This window comes from Cydia splendana, chromosome 26 (genome assembly GCF_910591565.1).
Source record: "Cydia splendana chromosome 26, ilCydSple1.2, whole genome shotgun sequence".
NCBI classification, from domain to species: Eukaryota; Metazoa; Arthropoda; class Insecta; order Lepidoptera; family Tortricidae; genus Cydia; species Cydia splendana.
The window spans coordinates 5,991,628-6,019,150 of NC_085985.1; the positions used below are offsets into that span (position 1 = coordinate 5,991,628).

Here is a 27,523-nt window from a genome sequence, read left to right on the forward strand (position 1 = left end):
AATACTTTCTAACTGGTCCTTGTGATGAGACTGATGAGGTTTGCAATTACCAAAGGTTTTTATAGATACCCGTCTCTAGTTTATTCTACGAGATTTATCATAAATAGCTATAATACTGATTACTGACCATAGAATTCAACAAAAAAAACAAGAATTGGACACTATTCATATCAAACATCAAACAAACATCAAACATCAACATTTATTCAGCAAATAGGCCACAAGGGCACTTTTACACGTCATCATTGAATTTACATACATGCAAAAATAATAACATCAACAATTTTATAAAATAAAACTAAGAATTCAATCTAACGTATTACAATTACTAAGAGATGTATATGGTCTCTTAATGTCGAATTACATAAAAAATACAGATACAAAATACAAAAAAAAACTATAATATTTAGAGGTGTAAATGTCTCTAGGTGTCAGAACTATAAGATTATATAGTTTATCAAGTTATCCTTAGAGATGTATAGGGTCTCCAAGAGTCAATATCCTGTATAATTAATACATTCATTAAGAGAAAAGAAACATACGAGAGCAGAATGAGGCGTCTCACTGTAATTAATTAATAAAAATAAAGTTACTAAGTATAATAGCTTGTGTTAGCTTAAACAGACCAGTCTCCACAAACAGCACCCGTTCACGAGTATGACGCGTATCTCAGCCATCGCCTCCCTCAACCTTCATTCGGGAAAGTGGCGACCCGATCAACGACGCCACCGTAAGCAAAGACTTTTAAGCGAGCATGACATGTTCAAGCTACCGCAGGGTGACCACTATTTCCTACAACTAAAATTCCCTGACTTTTCCCGGTTTTCCAGGCGTTTTTTCAAGTTTTTCCCTGACCATAATCTTAAATGTAATAAATATAAAATACATAGTGTTCAAAATCAAAAGTCGGTTTGACCGAATGAAAAAGTGTATTAAATATTAAGGCAAGTTCTTTGAAAAACAATAAATAGCATTTATTTACATTTACAAACGACACAACTTAAAAGGCACCCCTCGTATACTTACGCGAAATGGCGTCATCTCCAGTAGGTTTCTCTAACTTGATTTTAAAGTTGTCACCCGCAGCTGAAAGAAAACGTAACTTTTTTATTATATCATTGTAAGCTTATTAAGCGCCACTTCCACCATCCCACTAACCCGGGGTTAACCGGTTAAACCGATAACCCAGTGTCAGTGAATGGTGCAAGTGGCCCTAAGCATTCATTTAAATTTCATAATAGTTAAAAGAAACAGACACCGTCATACAGGTGTTATGAAGTTAAAACCATTAAAAACAGAATCGTCGTCTAGTACCTACAACACAAGCCTTATTGAGCTTACTGTGGGACCAGGTCGATCTGTGTAAAATTTTCCTATAATATTTATTTATTTTAATTCCTTAGAAAGGTGAGCGTTGTTGTAAATTCTGTTCGAGCTATTGCTTAAGCCGAGTTCCGACGCTTTTAAGTTCTTGAGTCTACGGAGGACATGAAATCGTCTTTCTTATAGCGCGCCTGCATCAGTGTCATTCCTAATAGCGACGCGCGTTACATTAGCCACCCCAAACTAGCGTCTTTTGAGCGTCGAGGCCTAGTCAGCGCTATGGAAAATGGCGTTGCTGCGCAGTTGCGCCAACGTTACGTCGAGCAACACCCATAAAGTTGACTAGACGCCGACGATCGAGACCGAGAGACGCTAGTGTGGGGTGGTACCCTAAAGTTAACGACTATTCGTGTTTAACTCGAATTCGCTTTACGTGGTTAAACATTTTAGAATGGTGAATAGGTTCTCACCCATCACTTCCGGTACAACATTGATGTTCGACCGTCTAACCCATTGCTCGTTCCTCGTCGAGTCCGTGATAACGTCATCAACTAATTTCGCCAGTTGGTCCAGTTCCGTTCTGCTTTCCTCCAGCACGCCGATGCGGGACTCGATGGTGTTTCCTCGAACTGTGTTCCAAGTTCGCTCGGGACCGGACGATTCTTGCTCTGCAACGTAGATACCTATTCTTGAGTCTAAAAGCTGAGGGCCTACCGCGAACCACGTTGCCTCCCTGTCACACTTACGTACGAATTTACAAGTGCGACAGAGAAGCAACACGTCGAATGAGGTTCGTGGTAGGCCCTCTATAACAGGCGTACCGGACCGCGACCTTGGTCCGATCCGAGGCCTAGTCGATCGTGTGGAAGGTGGACCGCCGTACGTCCGTTAAGGACGCAGCCGTAAGTGAGCGAAAAAGAAACCAACTGACCACACCAAGGTCTATTAAGGGGACCAAGGCTCTGCTTTTGTTGTCTGTACATATTCATACATGCCTTTTATCTTTATCTTTACCAATGTCATGGTCCAGTACGCCCCGCCCGTCTGTTACAGCTCTACGAGTTATTTTATATACTAATTCTTTAATAGTAGTATATTTTTCCAGAGAATTAGCAACTTTACAAAGGAGATTATCAATTTTCTTAAGTGTTTGGGCCTCCTCTATCACATCGCACGTATACATGTAATATATATAGAATGGATCGTTACAATTTCTAAATTATAATGGTGAAAACAGAATCACTAAATATAAAATGAATTTTGGATAGCTTACTGGCAGGGAGTGCTCCCGTGAGCCGCTTGTGCAGTACGTCCTGGACGCGCTGTACTTGCAGCTTGAAGTCGCTCGCGTCCCGCAGCCGTCCCACGCACACCTCGCAGATCCCACACTCCTCATTACCTAAACTTAGCTGGAACACAAAATAGAAACAGTTTTCTTTAGAACTAGTCATATAATGAATCATGCAGCTACTAAAGTTTGCATGACAAGAAGGTTAACTTGATACAAAAGCTTTGTAAGACTAGTGCCTGTCCTCCGCCGCTTTCGCCTGTCTGTATGTTCACTGAAAACTCAAAAACTCCTGTTTTCACCTATGAATAGAGTGATTCTTGAGGAAGGTTTAGGTGACTAATTTGTTAACACGTACAAAGCCAGGGCAGACGCTAGCACTGAATATGTTAAAATTAATAAATATAATTGGTTGGGGCTAACATAAAAAAAAAATTAAGAACTTTATTCATGAGACATGTTGCCTCAGATATTGCCAAATAAAAGCATAAATGTATAATAAATCTTTAAATAAGACAAGGTTTTAATACTTACATTTAAACCGAAGCATTCTCTCAGCATATTGTCATATATCTCTGCTTTGCCGAGATGATTGTATAGTGTCTTGAGGCCTTTGTCCGGAGGGCGCACCAGACAGCAGCTACATGAATAATACTCTTCCATGCTCTTATTAGACGCAATTGGGTAAGTGTCCACTTGGAAATATAGAAATAGCCGTGCAATACTCAATCAATATTACATTACCGCTTCATCAAGCCTTTATTATGCCAATATTAAGATAGGATAAGACTCGGCCAGTATATATATTATTTCGTAGTTCAGCAATCAATGGTGTTCAGTAGAATATCTGACCAACCTACGAAGAAACAAAATAACTTAATATACTTACATACTAACACAAAACTAATAACAAATTTGTACACTACAACAATACAACCTAACATATCCACAGGTGGTAACACTACTTATACATATTTCTACGATTTAAGATTATAAGAGTTATAAATTTATTTAAAATCCCACAAAAGGGACTCCCTCTGGTCGCATAACAACTTTTGTCATATTTTAAATTGTCATTACACTTTATGCATAAAATTGTAAGTCATAAAAATCTTCAGTCAGAATTATTCCTGAGCATAACTGGGTTTTTGTCATAAATGAGTTGTCATAATTTTTATAGTCATTAATTTAATTTGCATAAAATTTTAAGTCATATGCTTGATATCCATGATTGTTTTTCGTTCGAAGTATTGCAGTGCATAGTATTAATATAGACATAAAAAGTTAAGTCATATATTTATAGTGGTCATAAAGTTTCAAAAGTTTCAAAATGTTTGTAACCAAAGCATGAATAATAAATATGTATGGTTGTGAGCACCTATGAAGCAAATATTACTTTAGTCATAAATGTCATAATCGTAACCACACAAAGACCGTATAAAAGAGTAGATCGAAGAAGAGGAGCCCCCTCCAGTAGGAGAAACGGTTATATAAAAGAAACTAATCATAATAGGTAGGTTAGGTTCGTTAGGTTTCTTTAGATGCCCGAAGGGCAAACTACGCAGAAATAGTCCGTCGAATTAGGTGTTTGGACGGATATTAGGGAAAAGGTTTTTTTCGAGGAGTTGTTGAGAGGCTAAAATTATGTAAATCATTATGGTTGAAAATTATTATGCTACAAAACGTTATACATAGAAACATTATAAGTATCGATAACTATGCTTTTAGCTGGTATGACATTTGATTCATTATAGTCAAAACCTATATGCACAAAAAATATATGACAACTGCTGAGTATGTCATCAAAAATTATGGCTAAAAATGTATGACACATGATAATATGACTTTTAATTTGTATGCGCAATGATGATTATGACACAAGTTGTTATGCGCATCAAAGATATGACCTAAACTTGTATGCAACCCAATATGGACCCCCCACAAAACAATGTAAAAGTTAATATTGGCGGGGCAAATTATTGCACATGGAATAAAGTAATATATAGGTGATGTAATTTAGGAGACTCCAATAATAAATATATGATTTGTAGCATCCTCATCCAGTCCACAATCAGTGTCTTGATCGATCCCTCAACTATGCCTCCAACATTATTTATATTATGTGGATGGCAAGGGGCTTTAATAGTGGATCTGAGTCATAGTACACTTACATTTTGGGTAGCAACCCAAGGGAGTAAGTGTGTTTTGGAATGCACATCAATTTTACTCTATTTATTATTTTACTATGAACACCCAACGTGATGGCACGTGGGGTGTTCATAGTGTGATTCTAGTCATAGAAAATAATACAATTCGATCGACTCAACACGCGTCGCGTCGGGTGGCGTCGCGTCACGTTTTGTTAATGTGTTTCGGGCTTGCATGTCTGTTGTCCATCCGACAGTTGATTTTTATATTGATTAGTTGTATTGTATTGTAGGCAATATGGCGACATTGGAGTCCCACCTATCAGGGAGAACCTTATCTGCTATTTTACCATTGATTTGATTATTTACCCGTAGCAGCTAATGGAGACATGGAGACTGTGATAGTAACTACCGAACTGGAAAAACACATCAGTGATACTCAGAAATTTCACCGAAAACAATGCTTTCAAGTGGCCGAGCACGTGTGTTAACGCCACGACGGGCCGAATCCTAGTGAGTATTGTATTCTTCAAAGAGCATTTATAATCACTACGTTCTAGTATTCTTTGGGCAGATTTCAATCGCAGCATACCTCTCTATACACCATTAAAAATTGATTAAAAAATCATTTCACTGACCTGACCATTGACAATATGAATTGACATTTTGTTTTATTTGCTACGTTTATTGCTGCGCTGCAGAAGCCAAGTTCAAAATATTACGCCAAGATTTCGTTCATGTTTAAAAATGCAAACAACAAATTATTGATTAACATGTTGATTCGTATAAAGATTAAAATAATACGAAGAAATTTCATTCTAGCCAAGTAAGTACTTTACATGTGTAATGCTACTTTATCACGCATATATAAATCCAAAGCAAATACCTACTAGCAGAAATTATTTTTATCGTATTATTAAATCTTTATGCGAATCAACAGATTTATTAATAAATTGTTGGTTGGATTTTTAAACATGAACAAATCTTGGCGTCATATTTTGAACTTGGCTTCTGCAACTCAGGAATAAAAGTTGTAACAAAAAACGAAACGTCAATTGGTAATGTCAATGGTCAGGTCAATGAACTGTTAATGGCGTCTATGGCGTTCTTATAACGTGAACGATGAATGCTTTATTTATTAAATTAAATCAAAGACTTATTTTAGAGACGCCTCAAACTTCTATCTCTGTGATTGGATTCTACCCGTCGTGGCGTTGAAACTCTTCCTCGGGCTAACAATTGAAAAATTATACTCTGTGAAATTTCCGAGTACTCTCTTCATTCTTCTGTTGTTCTAGTTTGGTGGTAGTTATTATCATAGTCTCGATTAACTGCTACGGGTAAGTAATCAGTGGTAAAATAGCAGATAAGGTTCTCCCTAATAGGTGCGACTCAAAGAGTAAAGTCAGTATATTAGAAATGAGACTCCAATGTCGCTATGTTGTCTACAATACAATACCAATATAAAAAATTACATTTGATGGACGTAGTGCATTATGCTCTGTAAAGAAAATTGATGTGCATTCCGAGAAAACTTACTCCCCTGGCTATTCTACCCGTGGAATGGAGTCATTATAACTCCGATCCACTATTAAAATAAACAGATGTTGGCCCCTTATAGTCCACATAAATAATGTTGGAAGCATAGTTGAGGGATCAATCAAACTGAATGTGCACTGGATGAGGGTGCTGCAAATCATATATTTATTATTGGAGTGTCCTTAATTCCATTATCCTTATATTACTTTTTTCCATGTGAGATAAGTTGTCCAGTCAATATGAACAATTACACCGTTTTGTGGTATTTAGAATGAATTTCTAACTAAAAGTAATCTTAAATATGTTTAAGTATTGTACAGTCAGCAGCAGAAGTTGCTAAGCGGGTGAGGTGCTCAAAATGACTTAGACACGCTCTTATTTTCTTAACAATAAAGTCGCGTCAAGATCATTTTGAACACTTGGCCTGCTTAGCAACTTCTGCTGCTGACTGTACCCTATAGAGGTGTTAGGTTGTATTAAACAATTTTTACCCCTTTTTTTCTCTTCTTCTTCTACTTCCTCAGCAAGTATGCGCCCACTGTTGGGCAGACGCCTCTCCAAATCTCCTCCAAGTAGCATTAGTTTTGTGTTAGTATGTAAGTATATTAAGTTGTTTTGTTTCTTTGTAGGTTGGTCAGATATTCTACTGAACACCATCTATTGCTAACTACAAAATATTAGAAATACTGGCCCAGTCTTATCCAACTTTGTCATTGGCATGACAGAGCCTTGATAGACCCATAACACACAAAGGTTGATTGATTAATGCTCAGTAATTTCCATATTTCCAATTGATATTTTGATTGATTGGGGAATTTTAGAACACACATAATTGCATAAGTCGGTTTGACTGTACTGTATAAGACAGTTGGACATTTACACAATCGCAATTAATAAGACCATGGAAGAGTATTACTCTTGTAGCTGCTGTCTGGTGCGCTCTCCGGACAAAGGCCTCAAGACACTATATAATCATCTCGGCAAAGCAGAGATATATTACGACATGCTGAGAGAATGCTTTGGTTTAAGTGTAAGTATATAAGCATATTAATATGTTTATTTTACTTTTATGGTTTTATTTGGCAAGTAACTAGCTTCTTATATAACATTTTATGTTTAATTTTACCCCAACGAAGTTAACCAGAAATAATCTTTGCAACTAGGGTTTGCAGTCAAAATAAAGTAAATGGAATATGTATTTTCTTTTTTATATTGTAATGTTAAAATAAATCTAAGCTTATTTTTTTTTACGCTCCACCCTAACAGGCTGAGTACTACTAATTATAACTTTCTACACTTTAACTTTCAGCATTTGTGACTCAAATAAGAAAAAACTTGATATATATCCATACCTGGGTTGTTAACTTTTAATGTATTATCTACAGAAGTGACCTTTTTCTAAAATATATTTGACCTAGCTATACTATGCCCCAAAGCTTTTGTATCACGTCAACCTTCCTGCTAATAGCTGCTTGGTTAATTATATGACAAGTTGTAAAAATCATTGTTTCCATTTTGTGTGCCAGCTGAGTTTAGGAAATGAGGAGTGCGGGATCTGCGAGGTGTGCGTGGGGCGGCTGCGGGACGCGAGCGACTTCAAGCTGCAAGTCCTTCGCGTCCAGGACGTACTGCACAAGCGGCTCACGGGAGCACTCCCTGCCAGTAAGGATATGACATACCAGATGTATATTATTTTATTAATTTATTTAATTTTATGGAATTTTGTTTTTGACTATACATACATACTTTGAATACCTAATTCAATACAAACGTGCTGTATTTTATTCTGCTTTTAATTGTTTTAAATACTCGTAACTTCATGAAGGCTGTCTATTTCTTTAAACGATGAAATTCAAATTAATGTTAAACACGCTTACTAACTACTATAATAACATAACATTTTCTTTCAGCTGAGGGTGACAATTTCAACATCAAGTTAGAGAAATCTACTGGAGAGGACGCCATTTCGCGTAAGTATTCTATAGACATGTGGGTGGATTAAGGTCACTAATTTGGAAGCAGTTTCAATTATTTCTCAGACTTATATTTTTCGCTCCCTTGAAAGCATACAAACACAAACACAATTACAAACAGACACAAAATTAGAAAGCAGTGGTTGGGGATTAAATTTGTGCAAGGGAGAAAACTGTCGCGATAAGGTTGCAAAAAGTTTTTAGATTAAACGAGTACTTGTGGAAAAAAATCGCTCCGAAAAACTAAAATAATGTATACCGTCCCGTTCGTAAACTTGACTTATATTTTTGTCCATCTAATCGTACAATTTACACGTGTTTCCGGCAGGCGGGATCAAGCAGGAGAGAGCGGAGGTGGAGGTGGCTGACAGCAACATCGTCTCAGGTGTGTACTCGTTAAAGGTGTGAAGCAAGACGAAAAAGTTTCTTTAAATACTCAATTCCACTTCCTAATATGAATTATTATTGTTCCAGTTTCATTACACGAAAGATCGCCAGCGCCTTTTGCTCAACCCGTTCCTACCGCGTCCCAAAGCGCCTCGGTAGCGCCAGCTCCGAACGTTACCAAGCGCAGCTCCTATAATGGAGAGAAACCTTACGCGTGCAACATATGCGACAAAAGATTCGGACAGAAGGGCCATTTAAATGTTCATTACGCAAACCATATAGGAAAATTCAAATTCTCTTGCGAATTATGCAAAAGGGGATTCGTACAGAAACGTGAATATGTAACTCATATGCGGATACACACTGGTGAAAAACCATACGAATGTGATGTTTGCAACAAGAAATTTAGGCATAAAGGCCAATTAAACGTACATAAAAATACACATGTGAAATATGATCAGAATCGCGTAGAGCCAGGAGAAATAACTACATGCAAAAAAGAGTCGTCAAAAGAATCAGAAGATCAAGGGCCCGCAAAATATTTTACGTGTGATATATGCAAAAAGCAATTTGTGGATAAAAACTATTTAGACGCTCATTACAAACATCACTCTGGAGATTATCCGTTCACGTGCGATATTTGTAAAAGGAAATTTAATACGCAGTTTGCTTTGAATACTCATAAAGTTGATCACTCGGGAGGGAGACCTTTTAAGTGTGAAAAATGCAATAAAGGGTACACAACGAAAGGTGCTTTAACTCTACATTTGAAAGTTCACACTGAGGATTATAAGCACGCATGTCATCTGTGTAGTAAACGATTCATAACAAAGGAGAATTTTAATGTACATATGCGCGTACACACGGGGGAAAAACCTTATACCTGTTTAACTTGTGAAACTAAGTTCCGATATAGATATAGCTTGAAGAAACATTTATTTGAGAAACACAACCAAGTTATGGACAAACAATTCAGTTGTGATACTTGTGGGAAACGATTTGCATTACAGGGGACTTTAGTAAAACATATGAACAAACACACTGAGAAGGAAACCACAGATAATAAAAAGAAGGATCTAGCATTTATGTGTGAAATCTGTAGCAAACGATTTTCGACTATAGGTATTCTAAATAATCATAGAGTTACACATAATGAAGAAAAACCTTTCGAGTGCGAAGTATGTCATAAAAAATACCGCACGAAGACGAATTTACTGGACCACATGCAGGTGCACGAGGAAAAAAAACACTCTTGTGAAGTATGCGGCCAGCCATTCAGACATAAGTCTGCCTTGAATGTTCATATCCGACGGATGCACGAGGAAAACAGACCACATGTTTGCGATATTTGTAATAAGTCTTTTGTAGTTCTTGCTGAATTAAAAATTCATAATCGTATACACACTGGGGAGAAACCGTATGCTTGCGAAATATGTTGTAAGAAATTTCAGCGCCCTGGTAGAGTTAAGTACCATCTTGTAAATGTCCACCACGAGAAACCTACGAGATTTGTTAAATTAAAAGAATTGAATAAATATGACTAAATTAAAATTAAAAGTAACTTGTTGTATAAAAGATATTATGTTTATTATTTAAACTTTACTGTCCGAATCCGAATTTTAACCGTGATTGTGGTTGGTCAGTGCCTACAAGCTGGAAAACCGTTTTGGGTACTACGTCGGTGGACAGTGTGGACGAACCATTAGCGAATGACGTAGTGAGTGTTGTGTGCAACCCATCATTTGACAATAATGCGATAAACGAGGGTAGTTTCTCGCTCCCCCTGCCGCCACCGGCGCCTGCGCCGAGTCATCGGGCGCGGAGGGCTGCGGCCCGCAGTCTGCGCCGGTCCGTCACCGTAAACGCAAGCTCCTGATGACACTCCTCGGTACGGAGTGAAACATGTCGAGCGTTTTTCGACTTAAAATACGTGAGTGACCCGTTTTAATATATTTAATATGTCTGTGTCTCACGGAAGTTTTGTTATTAAACTTTACTGCACAATAAAAATAAGTACAAATGGCGGACTTAATGCCATAAGGCATTCTCTACCAGTCAACCATAGGGACAGAAACGAACGTGGGTACAGTGGGAAATATTTCAGAAGACAGCAACTTTTAATAATTTGGGACAATTAAAACATTATTCACCACGTTACACATATACATATATAACTAGTATAACTAACTACATAGGTATATAGTCATAATGGTATTAAATAAATCATATAAATATCAATATATATATATATACAATACCAACCTTACATATATATAATTACCTAATATTATTATGAATATTAGACGACTGGTCTAGTCTAGTGGGCAGTGACCCTGCCTATGAAGCCGATGGTCCCGGTTTCGAATCCCGGTAAGGGCAGTGGGGAGACACTCCTGACTTCGGTCGAACTCGGCTCCGTTCGGCTCAGTATTGCTCCGAGCAATTATTAGGGTTGGCACCACTTGACTTCCTTTTGCGTGCACGACCACAGATAAGATAATCACTTGAATTTTGACAACCCTAGCCGAAAGGGATAGTGCCATATATTAGAAAGGGATAGTGTGATTCGACCCTGAACCGCTGTCTGTTTCTGTACGGTAGTACTATTATTTCTTCTGTGGCAAGGGCATTTATTTGTGTGGTGACACAGATATTTGTTCCTGAGTCATGGACTCATGGTTGTTTTCTACGTATTTAAGTACGTAAATATATATTATATCGTTGTCTGAGTACCCACAATACAAGCCTTCTTGAGCTTAGTCAACGTGGAGCTTAGTCAATATGTGTAAAAATGTCGTATAATATTTGTTTATATGCATGGAGGGGTGGTTGGACATAAACTCACTAGACCCCCATTCACACTCCTACCTTGTAGTCCGCCTCGTAGTCCGCCTCATTATGTAGGATTGTGTATGAGGGTCGCGGACTACGTGCCGTCCTACAACACCCAAGTAGGATGCCTCTTGGGTCCTACAAATCCTGCAAGCCCCGCCCACCGCTGCAGTCCGCCGCGCAGGATTGTGTGTTGGTTGACGTCCTACTTTGCGGACTGCCGTGTTTGACGTATGACAACAGTGCGCGCCATTTTTTTGAAATTAATAAAGAAAATCGCTGTTTGTGGGACCAAAAATCACCCAATCACTCCAACAAACAATGGAGGAATAGGCATTGCAACCAGAGGCGTATTTACAAAATTGGCGCCCCGGGCCATTTTGATTTGCCGCCCCCCTTCATCAGTGACGATAAAGTATTTTATTTAAGAAAAAAAAAACCTGCAACAAGTATCTTTGGGGTGTGAAATAAAAAAAAACTAAAATTTACCATTTACTCACATATAGTTCGTTTTTTTTAGCATTAGAAAGAACTTGAAAGAAGGTAAGCGATCTTGACATGTCTTTTAATTGAAAAACGTTTTAAAAAATTAGTAACTATTACTTATGAAAGCAGAAGAATATAAATGATCGTATTAGATTCATATTTGTTACATATTTGCCGTAACTTATTTATAAAATGTGTTTTTCAATATAGAGACACATCAAGATTGTTTACCTTATTTCTAATGCTAAAAAAACGAACTATATGTACAAATTGGTTGACAAAATCATCAATGACGCTGTCGTAATTTAAAACGTTTGTCAGCTCAGCTTCTATATTAAGAAGAGCTAAGCTATTCAGGCGCTCTTCGCTGATAGTGGAACGTAGATATTTTTTTATTCTTTTGAGTGCAGAAAGGTGACGTCACTAATGTCACTAATTCTAGATACAGATTTATATGGGCCGTTTTTGTCACTCTATGACGATGCGACCTCGTTATATTTGCCTGATCTGATCGGTGACCGGTGGATACTGCCATTGAGAATCAAGGTGAGGCATTGGCAGTCAGGCTGGATATAGCTAAGGAGTTCGGTCGGGTCTGGCATCGAGTCTGCTCGAGGGACTATGTTATACAAATGGATCGCTAGCTTTTTTCCGGTAGACGCATATGAGCTGTATAGTAGACGGAAGCTGCTCCGATAGTGTGGACATTACCGCTGGCGTTGCACTAGGTTCTGTGCTGTCATTGCTGCATATCAATGATAATCATTGCTATGCAGACGACAGTAGTAGGGATGCGTATTACATAGGCCGTGCCATTATCCCTCATTCTATGGTGCTGGAAAGTCATGAAAAGTATTGTATTTGTATCTGATATCGAGAGCACTCTATCTATACTGAGTTTGGGCATGGGATCGGAACAATTTAGTGAGATTCAATACCACGAAGACACAAGAACCGCCCAATGTAGTCAGATGGGTCACTAATAATGTAGGTACGTAAGTGAGAACGCGAGCGTAGCGAGCGCGAAATTTTTTCGAGAAAATAGTAGGTAAATGATTAGAGATTGAAAGAGTCTTGACATGACAGAGGGCGGCAAAATCGACAAATAATGCTTGTTATTTAAATTTTACAAATAAATAGGGTAGCGACAAAATTCTGCTCGACCCTATCTGAACAGCAAATAAAATATTTTTTTGACCCAAATTTGCCGCCCCCTAAAATCTGCCGCCCTAGGCTTCAGCCTACTCAGCCTAGTGGTAAATTCGGCAGTGCGCCGTACTAATACTTCTTGAACGAAAATGTTGCTTAATTTAGGTACTTGTTGGTAGATATTTTAAGCAATAGGGAATATTAGGCAAAGCTCTGCGTAGGTGGCACCTTTGTGGCACATACAGTAAACAAACCACATTGACACATCACACGTCACGTCAAGCACATGGCCTACCGCGAAACAAGAAAATCGAAATTTCGTTATCTAATCTCTCTATCACTCTTGAATATTCGAACGATAAAGAGGCAGATAACTAAATTTCGTTTACCGGTAGGCCCTTGTTAACAAACCGCCTTGATGCATCAATGTCATATTTTATTGTCTGTGAAAACTTGTCAAAAAACAGTTTAAGGCACAGTATGTATAAGTTAGTCTATTCACTGAGTCGGTAGTGCTGCACTCTGGCGGCAGAACATTGCAGTAATATCCCCTAATTTTGTTTATTAATTTAAATGTCAATTAAAATATAATAAAAATATAGCTAAGTTTGATTATAAAAGGCGCCCAGAAAAAGACGCGAGGGGGCGGCTTCGCCGCCCCCCCGTGGCCTGCTGCCCCGGGCCATGGCCCCCTTGGCCCTATGGTAAATACGCCCCTGATTGCAACAGTTATTACCAATACTTAAGAAATATGACGCTCTCTGGCGAAATTTAGCAGTTTCTTTTCCCACACTCTTTTTATTGTTGACAAGAAAATACATAGCAGAAGAGCTATTTTCTTTTTTTTCTAATTGCACGTAACATTTTCAGGAGTAGGTAGACCGACACTTGTGAGAAACGAAGCAGTACTGAGGATGATGGACGGCAAAACAGTACCGTGTGTGAGCTATTTCTTGCTCCATAGTCCTGCAAAGCGTACTACAATGTAAGGTGTGTGAGCTATATCCTACTCCGCAGTCCTGCGAGCCGGACTACAATGTAGGAGTGTGAATGGGGGGCTTTTAGGCTGCACTAGTGCACTCAGCCGGTGCATGTGAATTTGTGAAGCATGCGTTCAGAACACTGGATACAAGAAGCCTTTGCTGCTCTGGAAGTTAATAAAATATAGAAACAAATAAAAAGCCTTTTATTCCGACTCATTTTTTAAATGGACGCCTTAGTTTTTGTACATAAGTTTCAATCGGTTGTTATCTGTATGTAGACTATTATAGAGAAACTATTGCGAAAGCTAGCCTGTTCTACTGGCAGTTGGTTTTCTATATCAGAGGGCCTACCCATGATGCCAATCGTTTCGAGTTCGTAGCGAGTTATGTAATCGGGGGGTAGAAACTACGTCCATCATCAGAGATAACTTTATCTGCTATTTTACCACTGATTACTTACTCGTAGCAGGTACTTTGATAAAGCGTCCAATCACGTCAACGATCTTATAAGTCATGCCTCGGAATACACTCCCGAGCTTCCGCCCAGGAAACGTGTGCGTCGTCCGAGGCATGTCTTGTTGGATCCAAACGATCGAACAACGCTGGACCAAATAAGAGAGGCAGAAATCGACAAAGGTAGTGGGAATACCCCTACTATTCGCTACAAACCTTATCTGCGCAGACCTGTGGGGTTCTACTCCCGCCGCCCCCACTGGGAAAATAACAGACCGTGCAGGAGTTAAACACTATTATTAGTAGGTATAACTCCTGCAACTATCTCATAACATTCTGAAATAGCGTTATTGTTTTGCTACGAGATAACTTCTCTATTCTTTGCTTTTCTCCATCCTACTTCTCTTCTCTATTCTTTGCTATCCTTATTCTGTAAATTTCCTTTCCCTTTCGTCCTTGGTGGTGACGTGGCCCTTTCGGCCACGACACCAATCTCTTCACACAAAAAGCAGTCGCTGGTCACTGTGTCGACCAAACTGTGTAACTATTACTTTTAAAAAAAGCAGCTAATGGAGACTGGTAGTAAATGGATAGTAACTACATAACAAGAAAAACAACAGTGAATCGGAAATTTCATCAATAATCCGTGGCGCTCACGACAAAAAAGTGCGATTTACGGCAATTGATGATGATGGAATTTCCTTTTGCACAGTTGCTCATTTTGACTCACAGATTGATTTAGGAAGGGGAGCCAACCGAGCCCTTAACTTAAGGGGGGGTGCCCCACGAAATTTGTAAAAAAATAAGTTTTGCTATGTGCTCATGTTTGGTATCATTTTCGTGTAAATCAAGGATGCTAAATTCATTTCTGATATTTAATTTGTACTGTTTCATATAAATAATTAAAAAAAATGAGAAATAAAAATTTGCCATTTATTTTTTTCCGAATAAATGCCAAAATTTTTCTGATTTTTATATATACACAAAAAATAAAAACTCCATGAAAAAGCTTTACTATTTCTCGTTATAATAAGTATACACATGGCATATTTATTTCTAAAAATGTAGAGAGAATAAAATGAAATGCAGACCTACTTTCGACCACCAGCTCACTGAATAGTATACAAAGATATGAGTTACAGCTATGAGAATTACGGCGTTCGATGATGATGAGATACCCTTTAGCATAGTGAGTCCTTAGAACCTTTAGATCATTTTAGGAACGGGAGCCGCCTTGGTGCGGTGTGGTTGAAAGGGTGGGGATGATTTGTCCCATATAATCATACATTTATGAAAGCATCTGTTTAGGTTTCTGAATTAAGTTTGGTGTCATTATCGAGTAAAAAAAAAAACGAAAATGGACTAATTATTACATTATTTCGTATTTTAAAGATTTTACTACCCATATTATTTGTAAACACTCTTTAACATTGCTTATGCTCGGTGCACAACGTAATCCGATTTAAGGGACGTAGCTATACGGAGGAAAATAATTTAAATATTAGTCAATATTTACATTATTAATTTGTATTTTGAATACCTATTTAATTACCTAAATGATTTCTTTCTTTTGATTTACTCGAAAATGTCACCAAACTTATTGCAGAAACCTAAACAGGTGCTTGCATAAATTTATGATTGTATGGGACCAATCACCCCACCTTTCATCCCAACCGTACCAAATATCAAGGTGGCTCTCCTTCCTAAAATGATCTAAGGGTTCTAAGGACTCACTACGTATAATAAAAATGGATCTCATTATCATCAAACGCCTTAAATCGCTTAGCTGTAGCTCACATCGTTGTATCTTGTTTAATGTGTGGTCGAAAGTAGGTCTACATTTCATATTTTTTGTTCACATTAATGTAAAATATTTATGCCATATGTATACTTTTTAGAACGAGGAATAGTAGGGCTTTTTCATGAAATTTTTATTTATTGTGTGCATATTAAAATAAGAAAAATATAGGCTATTATTCGAAAAAAAATTTAAAAAGCAAATTTTTATTTTTCATTTTTGTTATATTATTTAATTTTATATGAAACCGTATAAATTAAATATCAGAAACGAATTTAGCATCCTTGAGTTACACGAAAATGATACCAAACTTGACCACATAGCAAAACTACATTTTTTACAAATTTTAGGGGGCACCCTCCCTTAATATAAGTCAAAATTTCGCATCAAATATTCGATTGGCTCCCCTTCCCAAATCAATCTGTGAGTCAAAAGGAGCAACCCTGCAAAAGGAAATTCCATCATCATCATTTGCCGTAGGTATAATTAAGTGAACACCAGGGACTACAAGAACAATTACTTAAGTGGCCGAACACGTGTGTCACACGACGGGCAGAATTCAATCACAGACCAGCTGTTCGAGGAGTATTTTGTCCATGTTATTGATCGCCAGAGACGCCATTACCATTTCAGTTCACTGACCTGACCAATGACCATTGACAATGTTGATAAAATGATTTTTTTTTTGGCAACGTTTATTGCTGCAGAAGCCAAGTGATTTTTGGTAGTTTTTTCCCCTTTGCCTATCGCACCGGATCGCGACCTTGGTGCGGTGCGGAATATTTATCGATAGTGTGTAAGCTTCCATCGCACATAATTATTATTACTAGCGGTGCGGTGGGCATGCACGTCGCACCAACTGACAGGTAATAATAATACTGGTGCGATCCGCACCAAATTCCCTAGTGTGTAAGCTGCATCGCACCGTTTGACAGCTGTCATTTTCAAATTATGAAGTAGCTAACACACTATCGCACCGCACCAAGGTCATTGTGGGACGCACCCATAAGTAAGAGGAAGAAAGCGATATCTCTTTCTCCCTCTTATGGGTGGTAACTAAATCTTGACGATATTTTGAACTTGGCTTGCAGCGCAGCAATAATAGTTGCCAATAACAATAAAAAACAAAATGTCAACTAATAATATCAATGGTCAGGTCACGTAGTGATTATATTCTCTTTGGTCAGGTCAATGAATTTATTTTATTTATGGCGTTTTAAGCGTGGAAGATGAATGCCTGTTAAATTAATTCAAAGACTTACTTTAGGGTTTAGAGACGCCTCGAACAGCTGTCTCTGTGATTGAATTTTGCCCGTCGTGGCGTTGACACGCGTGCTCAGACTGGCAATTGGAAAAATTGCTCTCGGGGTCCGAGTATCTGTACATTGTTGTGTTGTTTTAGTTTAGTAGTTACTATCATAGTCTCGATTAACTGCTATGGGTAAGTAATCAGTGGTAAAATAGCAGATAAGGTTCTCCCTGATTGGTGAGACTCCAATGTCGCCATGTTGTCTACACCAATATAAAAATCGACAATTGATGGACGTAGACGTAGATATGCATTATGCTGTGAAAATTGATGTGCATTCCGAAAAGACTTACTCCCATGGTGATTTTACCTAACTTAGATAACCCCTGAAGTCATTATAACTCAGATCCACTATTAAAATAAACAGATGTTTTAGGTGGACATTACCCATATATTTTTTGATAAATAAATACTATGTTTTAGGTTGTATTTGTTGTAGTGTAATATTTTTACTAGTTTTGTGTTCTAAAGTATGTAAGTATATTAAGTTGTTTTGTTTCTTTGTAGGTTGGTCAGATATTCTACTGAACACCATCTATTGCTGAACTACAAAATAATAGATTTACTGGCCAAGTCTCATCCAACCTTGTCATTGGCATGACAAAACCTTGATGCAGCCATAACACACAAAAATTGATTGAGTAATGCTCAGCAATTTCCATATTTTCAATTGATATATTGATTAATAGATTGTTTGCGGCATTTTAGAAAACACATAATTGCATAAGTTGGTTTTACAGTACTATTATTAGTTATATAGTTGGACATTTGCGCAATCGCAGCTAATAATACCATGGAGGAGTATTACTCATGTAGCTGCTGTCTGGTGCGCTCTCCAGACAAAGGCCTCAAGACACTATACAATCATCTCGGCAAAGCAGAGATATATTACGACATGCTGAGAGAATGCTTTGGTTTAAGTGTAAGTATTATTATTATTATATAAGCTTTATTTCTCGCACATCCGTTCTAAAATTGACTATTCTTTTGTTATATTCTCATGATGTGTGATGCCTTAAGGGTAAAAGCCTCCTCCATCTTTTTCCATTTCTCTTTGACTGGAGCTTTATTCTCCCAAGTCTGTCCTGCAATTGCTATGATGTTGTCAATCCATCTTTTTCTTTGTTTTCCTGAGTTTCATTTGCCCAGTGGGCCTTTCGATTTGGTTGTTTGAACAGTCCACCTTTTGTCTTTGTATCTAGCCAAATGTCCAGCCCACCTCCATTTTTGTCTTAAACTAAACTGTAGTGCGTCTGTCAGTTTTGTTTTCATCCGGATATCAGTGTTTCTTACTTTGTCTATTCTTCTTAGTTTCAATAGGCTTCTTTCCATTGCATGTTGGCAAGCTAAAAAAATTTCTTTAACTATCTCAGTAACCTTTATCATATTGAAATCTTTATTTTACACTTTATTTATCAGGCGGGATACTACAAATTATAACTTTCAGTATTTGTCACTGCAATAAGAAAAAACTTGATAGATATTGGTACTTGGCTTGTTAACTTTAATATACAGAAATGACCTTTTTCTAAAATATGTTTGAACTAATTATATGAAAAATTGTAATGAACATTGTTTCTATTTTGTGTTCCAGCTAAGTTTAGGAAATGAGGAGTGCGGGATCTGTGAGGTGTGCGTGGGGCGGCTGCGGGACGCGAGCGACTTCAAGCTGCAAGTGCAGCGCGTGCAGGACGTGCTGCACAAGCGGCTCACGAGAGCGCTACCTGCCAGTAAGCTATATGACATACCAGATATACATTATTTTATTCATTTATTTATTTTTATGGAATTTTGTTTTTGAAACACCTAATTCAATATAAACGTGCTGTATTTCATTCTGGTTTTAATTGTTTTAAATACTCGTAACTTCATGTAGGCTGTCTGTTTCTTTAAACCAGCGGTCGGAAACCAGCGACCCGCGGGCCGCATGCGAGCTTCCCTGGCTAATTTGTATGTAATATTGACCCGAGATATTGACAAATGACAATGTCTGATAAAGTCATAAATATTAACAAAGAGCGGCCCGCGTTCACTTCGTTAACTGCTATGTGGCCCTGGGCCGCTAAAAGCAGTGGCGTAGCTAGAGGATATGGCGCCCGGGGCAGGGACCAAATTTGCGCTTTTGATTTAGACAAATAAGTGTTTTTTTAGTACATCGGTGGCTAACAAGCTTACGACCCAGCTGATGGTAAGCGGTCACCGCATCCTATGGACGTCTACACTCCAGGGGTGTTACATGCGCGTTGCCGATCATTTCAAAACTTATACACTTGTTTTTTGGAGATCTCTTTAGACTTAAAGGTTCAATATCCCTTGTGAGTTTGGGATCGTAGACTATTCATAGATACAGCGCGCCTTTGGACTGATTTGAAGGGTCTAAGGTGGCATCACGTACCGGAAGGCGCAGCGTGGGTAGACGCCCCACAAGGTGGACTGATGACCTGGTGAAGGTCGCGGGAGTCCGCTTAATGCGGGTGGCGCAAGACCGGTCATTGTGGCACTCTTTGGGGGAGGTCTATGTCCAGCAGAGCACGTCCTCTGGCTGATATGATGATGATGATGAAGGTGGCATTCATTGCTCCTACCTAAAGGTGACAGCAGTACTCAATATATGGGATCTGTCTACCCCAGAGTAAAGTATCGCTTCCCTTTATTGAGCACACCGAGTTTTTTTGGATACGAGCGCACCCTACCCAGCAAGGTGGCTACGAAATTATTGGCGCAGTTGCTAAAAAAAATCAGCATGCTCACTTGGCTGAGTTGGTAAAAAAGACAAACTTTTACATTCAAGCATGTCAAGCTTAGATGTTGCCTTTACCTAAATAAATAAAAAATACAAGCGATTTCAAGGACTTTTGGTTATTTTAGAAACTGCTAGAGTCTAAGGTTTTTTAAAAGGTCAAACAAGTGATACTTAATAGTCATAATTTGTCAGAGTCGCCGGTCAAAGGAACTGAGGTGGAAAGCTTCCAAATTAGTTTTAAGCCTGTTTAAGTGTCCCACTGCTGGGAAAAGGCCTCCCCTCGCTTCCTCCACTCGACCCTGTCTTTTGTTGACCAAATTAGTAATTCATGAAAAAAAAATCCTCTCTTGTTATTTCTACTATTATTTTATGGGGTCACTTCCCCATCGCTATTTCATGTTATCAGTGCAAATACCACGAACAATTATTAGAAGGCATAAAAGCAAAGCAAAGGTTCACCCCGGAATTTCTTAACAAAAGTTAAACTCGAAAACTACGAAAAATCGGCTAACATACATGGGGTATATGCTGATAACCCACGATGAGGATTCTAAAAAAAATTTTTGGACGTCAAGGTTTGCTGGCTAAAAAAATAACTGCATTTACGTTGCCAGTGAGGTTTTGGGATTATACTGAGCAATTTTTAGTATGAGACCAATCCCTAAGTCGCGAAAATAAAATTTTGCTGTTTCCTTCATTTTGGCTGGTCCATTTACCATTATTTCTATGGGAGGTCTTTTGCCCATTTTGCCCCCCCCCCCCTTGGACGGCGCCTGGAGCACGTCCCCCCCCCCCCTAGTTACGCCACTGGCCAAAAGGTTGCCGACCGCTGCTTTAAACGATCAAATTCGAATTAATGTTAAAAATGCTTACAATGATATGTCATTTTCTTTCAGCTGAGGGTAACAATTTCAACATCAAGTTAGAGAAATCTACTGGAGATGACGACATTTCGCGTAAGTATTCTATAGACATGTGGGTGAATTAAGGGCATTCATTTGGAAGCAGTTTCAATTAGTTATCAGACATTCGCTCTCTTGAAAGCTTATATTACAACAAAATCACAAATAGAGACAAAATTAGATAGCAGTGGTTGGAGATTAATATTTTGTAAGGGAGAAAACTGTCGCGCTAAGGTTGCAAAGAGTTTTTTGATTTAATGAGTACTTGCGGAAAAAATCGCCCCGAAAGACCAAAATAAAGTATCCCGTCCCTTTCGTAAACTTGACTTATATTTTTGTTCGCCTAAGTGTACAATTTACACCTGTTTCCGGCAGGCGGGATCAAGCAGGAGAAGCTGGAGGTGGAGGTGGCTGACAGCAACATCGTCTCAGGTGTGTAGCAAGACAAAAAAGTTTCTTATATACACTCATTCCACTTCCTAATCTGAATTATTATTGTTCCAGTTACATTAGATTCATTACACGAAAGATCGCCAGCGCCTTTTGCTCAACCAGTTCCTTCCGCGTCCCACAGCGTCTCGTGCGCACCAACTCCAAACGTTACCAGGCGCCGCTTCCACCATGGAGACAAACCTTACGCGTGCAACATATGCAACAAAAGATTCGGACAGAAGGGCCATTTAAATGTTCATTACGCAACCCATATAGGAAAATTCAAATTCTCTTGTGAATTATGCAAAAGGGGATTCGTACAGAAATGTGATTATGTAATTCATATGCGGATACACACTGGTGAAAAACCATACGAATGTGACATTTGCAACAAGAAATATAGACATAAAGGCCAATTAAACCAACATAAAAATACTCATGTAAAATATGATCAGAATCGCGTAGAGCCAGGAGAAATAACTATATGTAAGAAAGAGTCGTCAGAAGAATCAGAAGATCGAGCACCCGCAAAATGTTTTGCGTGTGATATATGCAAAAAGCAATTTGTGGATAAAACCTATTTAGACGCTCATTCCAAACATCATTCTGGAGATTATCCGTTCACTTGCGACATTTGTACAAGGAAATTTAATACGCAGTTTGCTTTGAATAGTCATAAAGTTGATCATTTGGGAGGGAGACCTTTTAAGTGTGAAAAATGTAATAAACGGTACACAACGAAAAGTACTTTAACTCTACATTTGAAAGTTCACAATGAAGATTATAAGTACACATGCCATCTGTGTAGTAAACGATTCATAACAAAGGAGACTTTAAATGTACATATGCTCGTACACACGGGGGAAAAGCCTTATACCTGTGTAACTTGTGAAACTAAGTTCCGGTATAGAAAAAGCTTGAAGAAACATTTATTTGAGAAACACAACCAAGTTACGGACAAACAATTTAGTTGTGATACTTGTGAGAAACGATTTGCATTACAGGAGATTTTAGTAAAACATATGAAGAAACACAAAGTCCAGACTGAGAAGGAAAGGAGGAAGAAGGCGAAGGAGGAAAAGGAGAAGAAGAAGGAAGCCGCTGATAAAAAGAAAGAACTAGCATTTATGTGTGAAATATGTAGCAAGCGATTTACGACTTTAGGTATTTTAAATAATCATAGAGTTACACATAATGAAGAAAAACCTTTCGAGTGCGATGTATGTCATAAAAAATACCGAAAGAAGGGAAATTTACAGGACCACATGCAGGTGCACGAGGAAAAAAAACACTCGTGTGAAGTATGCGGCCAGCCATTCAGACATAAGTCTGCCTTGAACGTTCATATCCGACGGATGCACGAGGAAAACAGACCACATGTTTGCGATATTTGTAATAAGGCTTTTGTAGTTCTTGCTGAACTAAAAGTTCATAATCGTATACACACTGGGGAGAAACCGTTTGCTTGCGAAATATGTTGGAAGAAATTTGAGCGCCCTGGTAGAGTTAAGAAACATCTTGTAAATGTCCACCACGAGAAACCTACGAGATTTGTTAAATTAAACGAATTGTATAAAATTGACTAAATTAAAAGTGACTTGTTCTATAAAAGATATTATGTTTATTATTTAAACTTTACTGCACAATAAAAGTAAGTACAAATGGCGGACTTAATGCCTTAATAGAATATAATAGTTTATTTGTGTAAAAAAGGGTATAAATTGATGTTACATCATATTGTTTCCAATCCTTAATTTACCATAATACATGGCGTACAAATATTCTTAAATTACTATCTAATATTAAACTTCCATTAAAATGACACATAGAAAAATAATAAAAAATACAATTAATAATAATTCACTTTTTCTACAATATGCCTGCTGAGACCGGTTCATGGGTGTCTATTGTTGCACCTGTGAGCGGGTTCCAGCAGGCGTTCTACATGACATTAAAGCTCTCCAAGGGGCCTCTACGTGTTGGATCTATATCCCCACGCAAGCCTATCAAAAAACCGGGATTATAGGCCCGTGATATCCAAGGAGATACAAATAATTAATAATAAAATCATAAATTGTAAATATCATTTAACACATTGATGTCGATTAAGGCATTCTCTACTAGTCAACCATACCACAGGGCAAAACAGAAACGAACGTGGGTACAGTGGGGAATATTTCAGAAGACAGCAATTATTAATATATAGGTATATAGTCATAATGCTATTAAATAAATCATATACATGATATACATATCAATATATATATATGCATAAATATATACAATACCAATTTTACATACATATAATTAATCTCTCTATTTATTTTTCTTCTTTAGTTAGGTTGTTTATAACATGAATATAAAAGTAAAATACAAAAGCACATAAAAACAATAAAAAATACATATAAACACATTATAAAAAACCTAACCCAAGCTGGCGGTGGTCAGGGCCGCAGAGTGAGGAATCGACGTACTATACGCGCCGTGTCCAAAATTACCGCCTTCTGCATCTGACCCTTGATCCAACCACCCAGCGAGAGTCTCTCTAGGTGTTGGTCGAGACTCTTCGCTCATGAGACCGTTCGCTGACACGACTATAGGAACAATGATCGTCGAGTCAACATCCTACATGGCGGTTATCTCGTCTAGGTACTTGCTGGACTTGTCCTTCTCGGCCTTCACGAGATAATTAATATTATTATGCATATTAGACGACCGGTCTAGCTTAGTGCGTAGTGACCCTGCGTAGTGCCTATGAAACCGATGGTCCGGGGTTCGAATCCCGTCCGGCATTTATTTGTGTGATGACACAGATATTTGTTCCTGAGTCATGGTTGTTTTCTACGTATTTAAGTACGTAAATATGATATAATTATATCTTAGCTTAGTCAATATGTGTAAAAATATCCTATAAAATATATTTATATGCATGGACATAAACTCACTTAGACTGCACTAGTGCTCTCAGCAGGTGCATGTGAATTTGTGAAACATGCGTTCAGAACATTGGATACAAAATGGCCGTTGCTGCTCTGGAAGGTAAGTAAAATATAGAAACATATAAAAAGCCTTTTATCCCGACTCATTTCTTAAATTTACGGCTTAGTTTTTGTACATAAGTTTCAATTGTTTGTTATATATCTGCATGTGGTACATTATAGAAAAACTATTACGAAAGCTAGCCTGTTCTACAGGCAGTTGGTTTTCCATATCAGAGGACCTACCCATGATGCCAATTGCAATGCTTCGTTGCGTACGAATCGGTAATCCCTCTCTCTCTATCACTCTTCCAATTAATACAACAGAGCCATTATCATATCGTTCGCTACGATGCAAATTATGGGCATCTTGACTATAGAAATGTCTTTGTAGACAAGATGAAAAAATTGTTAACAAGTGTGGCCACCTCTCCCCCAGCCACTTACGGTATACAAATAAGACCGTAAAAGGGGAAAGGCGGCCACTAATTATTATTGTTTGTGTGGTGTGGGGTGTAAGAGTAACAGAATGCTTGGCATACATACCTTCATCTCCCATGAAGGATTCTTTATCCTCGCTCTCTCTGATCCACTTCTCTTGGGCCAGAGGAGCCTCAGTCTGCTTCGCTTTACTTTATGGTGGCTGGTTGTTTGACCCCGAGATCTGTGGGTTTAATTGCTCATGAATATGGTATTCTCATACAACCATCACCTTCTATACATATAACTTATCTCTACAACAAAAGAGAACCATCTTACAAGGCCTGATGAAGGTTCTAAGGACCCCCCCCGCGGGGGGTCCGCCGACACATGGTCGGATAACCCGGACGCCTAACATCCGAGCCGAGGCAACTGCCGCACATCGACACGCCTCTAGCCGTGCAGCCGAAACCGCCACGGCTCTCGCACACTGGGGCGCATCTAGTCTACCCAGGTGGAGATGAAGGTTCTAAGGACCCCCCCCGCGGGGGGTCCGCCGACACATGGTCGGATAACCCGGACGCCTAACATTCGAGCCGAGGCAACTGCCGCACATCGACACGCCTCTAGCCGTGCAGCCGAAACCGCCACGGCTCTCGCACACTGGGGCGCATCTACTCTACCCAGGTGGAGACGAAAGCCTGGGGCACATCAAGTCATACCCAGACAGAGAAACCTAGTTTGCCTTACCTAAGATGGTCTCAGGAATAGCTTCCACGGCAGATCCCGCGGCAAGCTAACCTCATATGAACTTACTGCTCTTGGATAAAGGGGATCATTGCATAGAGAAACCATACCACCACTGTGAGCACCAAGTAACATAAGATACTTAGCTTTAGACGACTCAGGACAGCTGTGGGCTTCCTCACTGTATATTACACTTTTATGCACTCACACGCTTCGCGCCATACTGGTTTTTACCTTACAACTTGCCACGTTGGAATAACTTACCACAGTTCCACTCAGAGGGCGCTGTTCCGTGTTGCCGCTAGGAAATTTGTATTGTGACATTAGATATTCGTGCTTGTCACGACACACCCCGCCTCAGGCAGCAACACGGCGACTAGATTGCTGGTCCATTCCTTGATCTTCTCAAGGGCTCTGAGAGCTGCCGCTCTCTTAGGTCTTGCTTCGTCGTGTTGTTCTTCTGGCGCAACTTCCTCTAGGTGGTGTGACTCGGGAACAGTGTGGTCGTAAAACTCGAGGTCGACGACCGCGAGTGGTTCTGGTTCGGACATAGACTTAGGCTTAGGCTCGTTTAACTCACTAGATATAGACTCAACTGTTTGTTTAGAGGAACACGGTTCCTCTTCTGGCGAGGCATGAGGCTGTACTTCTTCTGGTTGATCTCTTACTTCTTGAGTGGATATTTGCGCAGGTGGAGGCTCAGTAACGTCCTTGAGGGATTCCATCGTCACGTCATCCTTGTCTGGTGGACGTTGAAGATCAGGAATCTGCACCGGTTCTTCTACACTTTCTTCATAAGATGATGTTTGTTTACACTGTTCTTCTCCATCTTCGATCTCTAACGGGTAGAGATGTGCGATAGATCTTGTATACTCTGTATCTCCTACTCGTACCGTGGCGACCCTACATAAACCGTCGGCGCCTTCCTTTAAAGATACTATTTTCCCAACTTTCCAGTTTATCCTGTTCTTCGTGTCACCTTTAATCTGCACGATTTGACCTATCTGAGGTGCTAACTTTGATGTTACTCTAGGTTCTTTAGGATGGTGGGAATATCTTTCTCTCAAATTTAGGAGATACCTGTTCTCAAACATCTCTTTAAATTCTCGTAGAATTATCCGTGCTTTCTTCCAACCTTTAATTAAATTGTCCTTAGTCACCGTCCCTTGCGACGTCGTAGGATCCTTATCTGAAGTTTCCATAATGATACACTTTCCCATAGTAAGAAAGTCTGAAGGTTTTAGTACATGATCCGGCTCTGAATCTACGTAAGTTAAGGGTCTTGTGTTAAGAACTGCTTCTATTTCTTTCACCGCTGTTACTAGCTGAGTGTCATTCAACAAATGTTTCTGTAATGTTTTTTTCATACAGTTTTTAACCAAACCAACTAATCTCTCATAGAATCCTCCATGCCATGGTGCTAACTGTGGTATAAATTTCCATCTTATCTCTTTCTCTACGCAGTATGGGTTCTGAAGAATCTCTGAGAGTAACTTGTAGTGAGCCGCATTATCAGACGTTATTAAGGTAGGTACACCTCTTGCTGAAATCATTCTACGTAAGGCCATTAAACCTTCTTCCGCAGTTAGGTCCTTTACAACTTCTAAGTGAATGGCTCTTACGGCTAAGCATGT

The 27,523-nt window shown here is 38.8% G+C and overlaps 2 protein-coding genes across 4 annotated transcripts in view; one reads left to right on the plus strand and one right to left on the minus strand.

The window, feature by feature from the left end:
- The window catches only part of LOC134803061 (zinc finger protein 62-like), a 125,911-nt gene that overhangs the window by 55,279 nt on the left and 43,109 nt on the right, over positions 1-27,523 (minus strand). Inside the window, exons 2-4 of the mRNA XM_063775767.1 lie at positions 2,597-2,732; positions 1,794-1,991; positions 1,027-1,086 (exon numbers count right to left, since the gene is read on the minus strand). Coding sequence (XP_063631837.1) covers positions 1,027-1,086; positions 1,794-1,991; positions 2,597-2,732 — 394 coding nt within the window. The remainder of the gene's footprint in view (positions 1-1,026; positions 1,087-1,793; positions 1,992-2,596; positions 2,733-27,523) is intronic.
- On the plus strand, positions 7,110-23,359 carry LOC134803268 (gastrula zinc finger protein XlCGF57.1-like). 3 transcript variants are annotated; one of them, XM_063776013.1, is made up of 6 exons: positions 17,561-17,799; positions 18,175-18,589; positions 19,262-19,397; positions 21,307-21,366; positions 21,688-21,744; positions 21,817-23,359. In XM_063776013.1, the coding sequence occupies exons 2-6, from the start codon at positions 18,461-18,463 to the stop codon at positions 23,328-23,330; spliced, it is 1,896 nt and encodes a 631-aa protein (XP_063632083.1). In that variant the 5' UTR covers positions 17,561-17,799; positions 18,175-18,460; the 3' UTR covers positions 23,331-23,359. The 3 variants fall into 3 exon arrangements, with proteins under 3 accessions (XP_063632085.1, XP_063632083.1, XP_063632084.1); XM_063776014.1 differs by having other exon boundaries at positions 21,826-23,359; XM_063776015.1 differs by lacking the exons at positions 17,561-17,799; positions 18,175-18,589; positions 19,262-19,397; ... (1 more) ...; positions 21,688-21,744; positions 21,817-23,359 and adding exons at positions 7,110-7,327; positions 7,824-7,959; positions 8,208-8,267; positions 8,599-8,655; positions 8,745-10,646.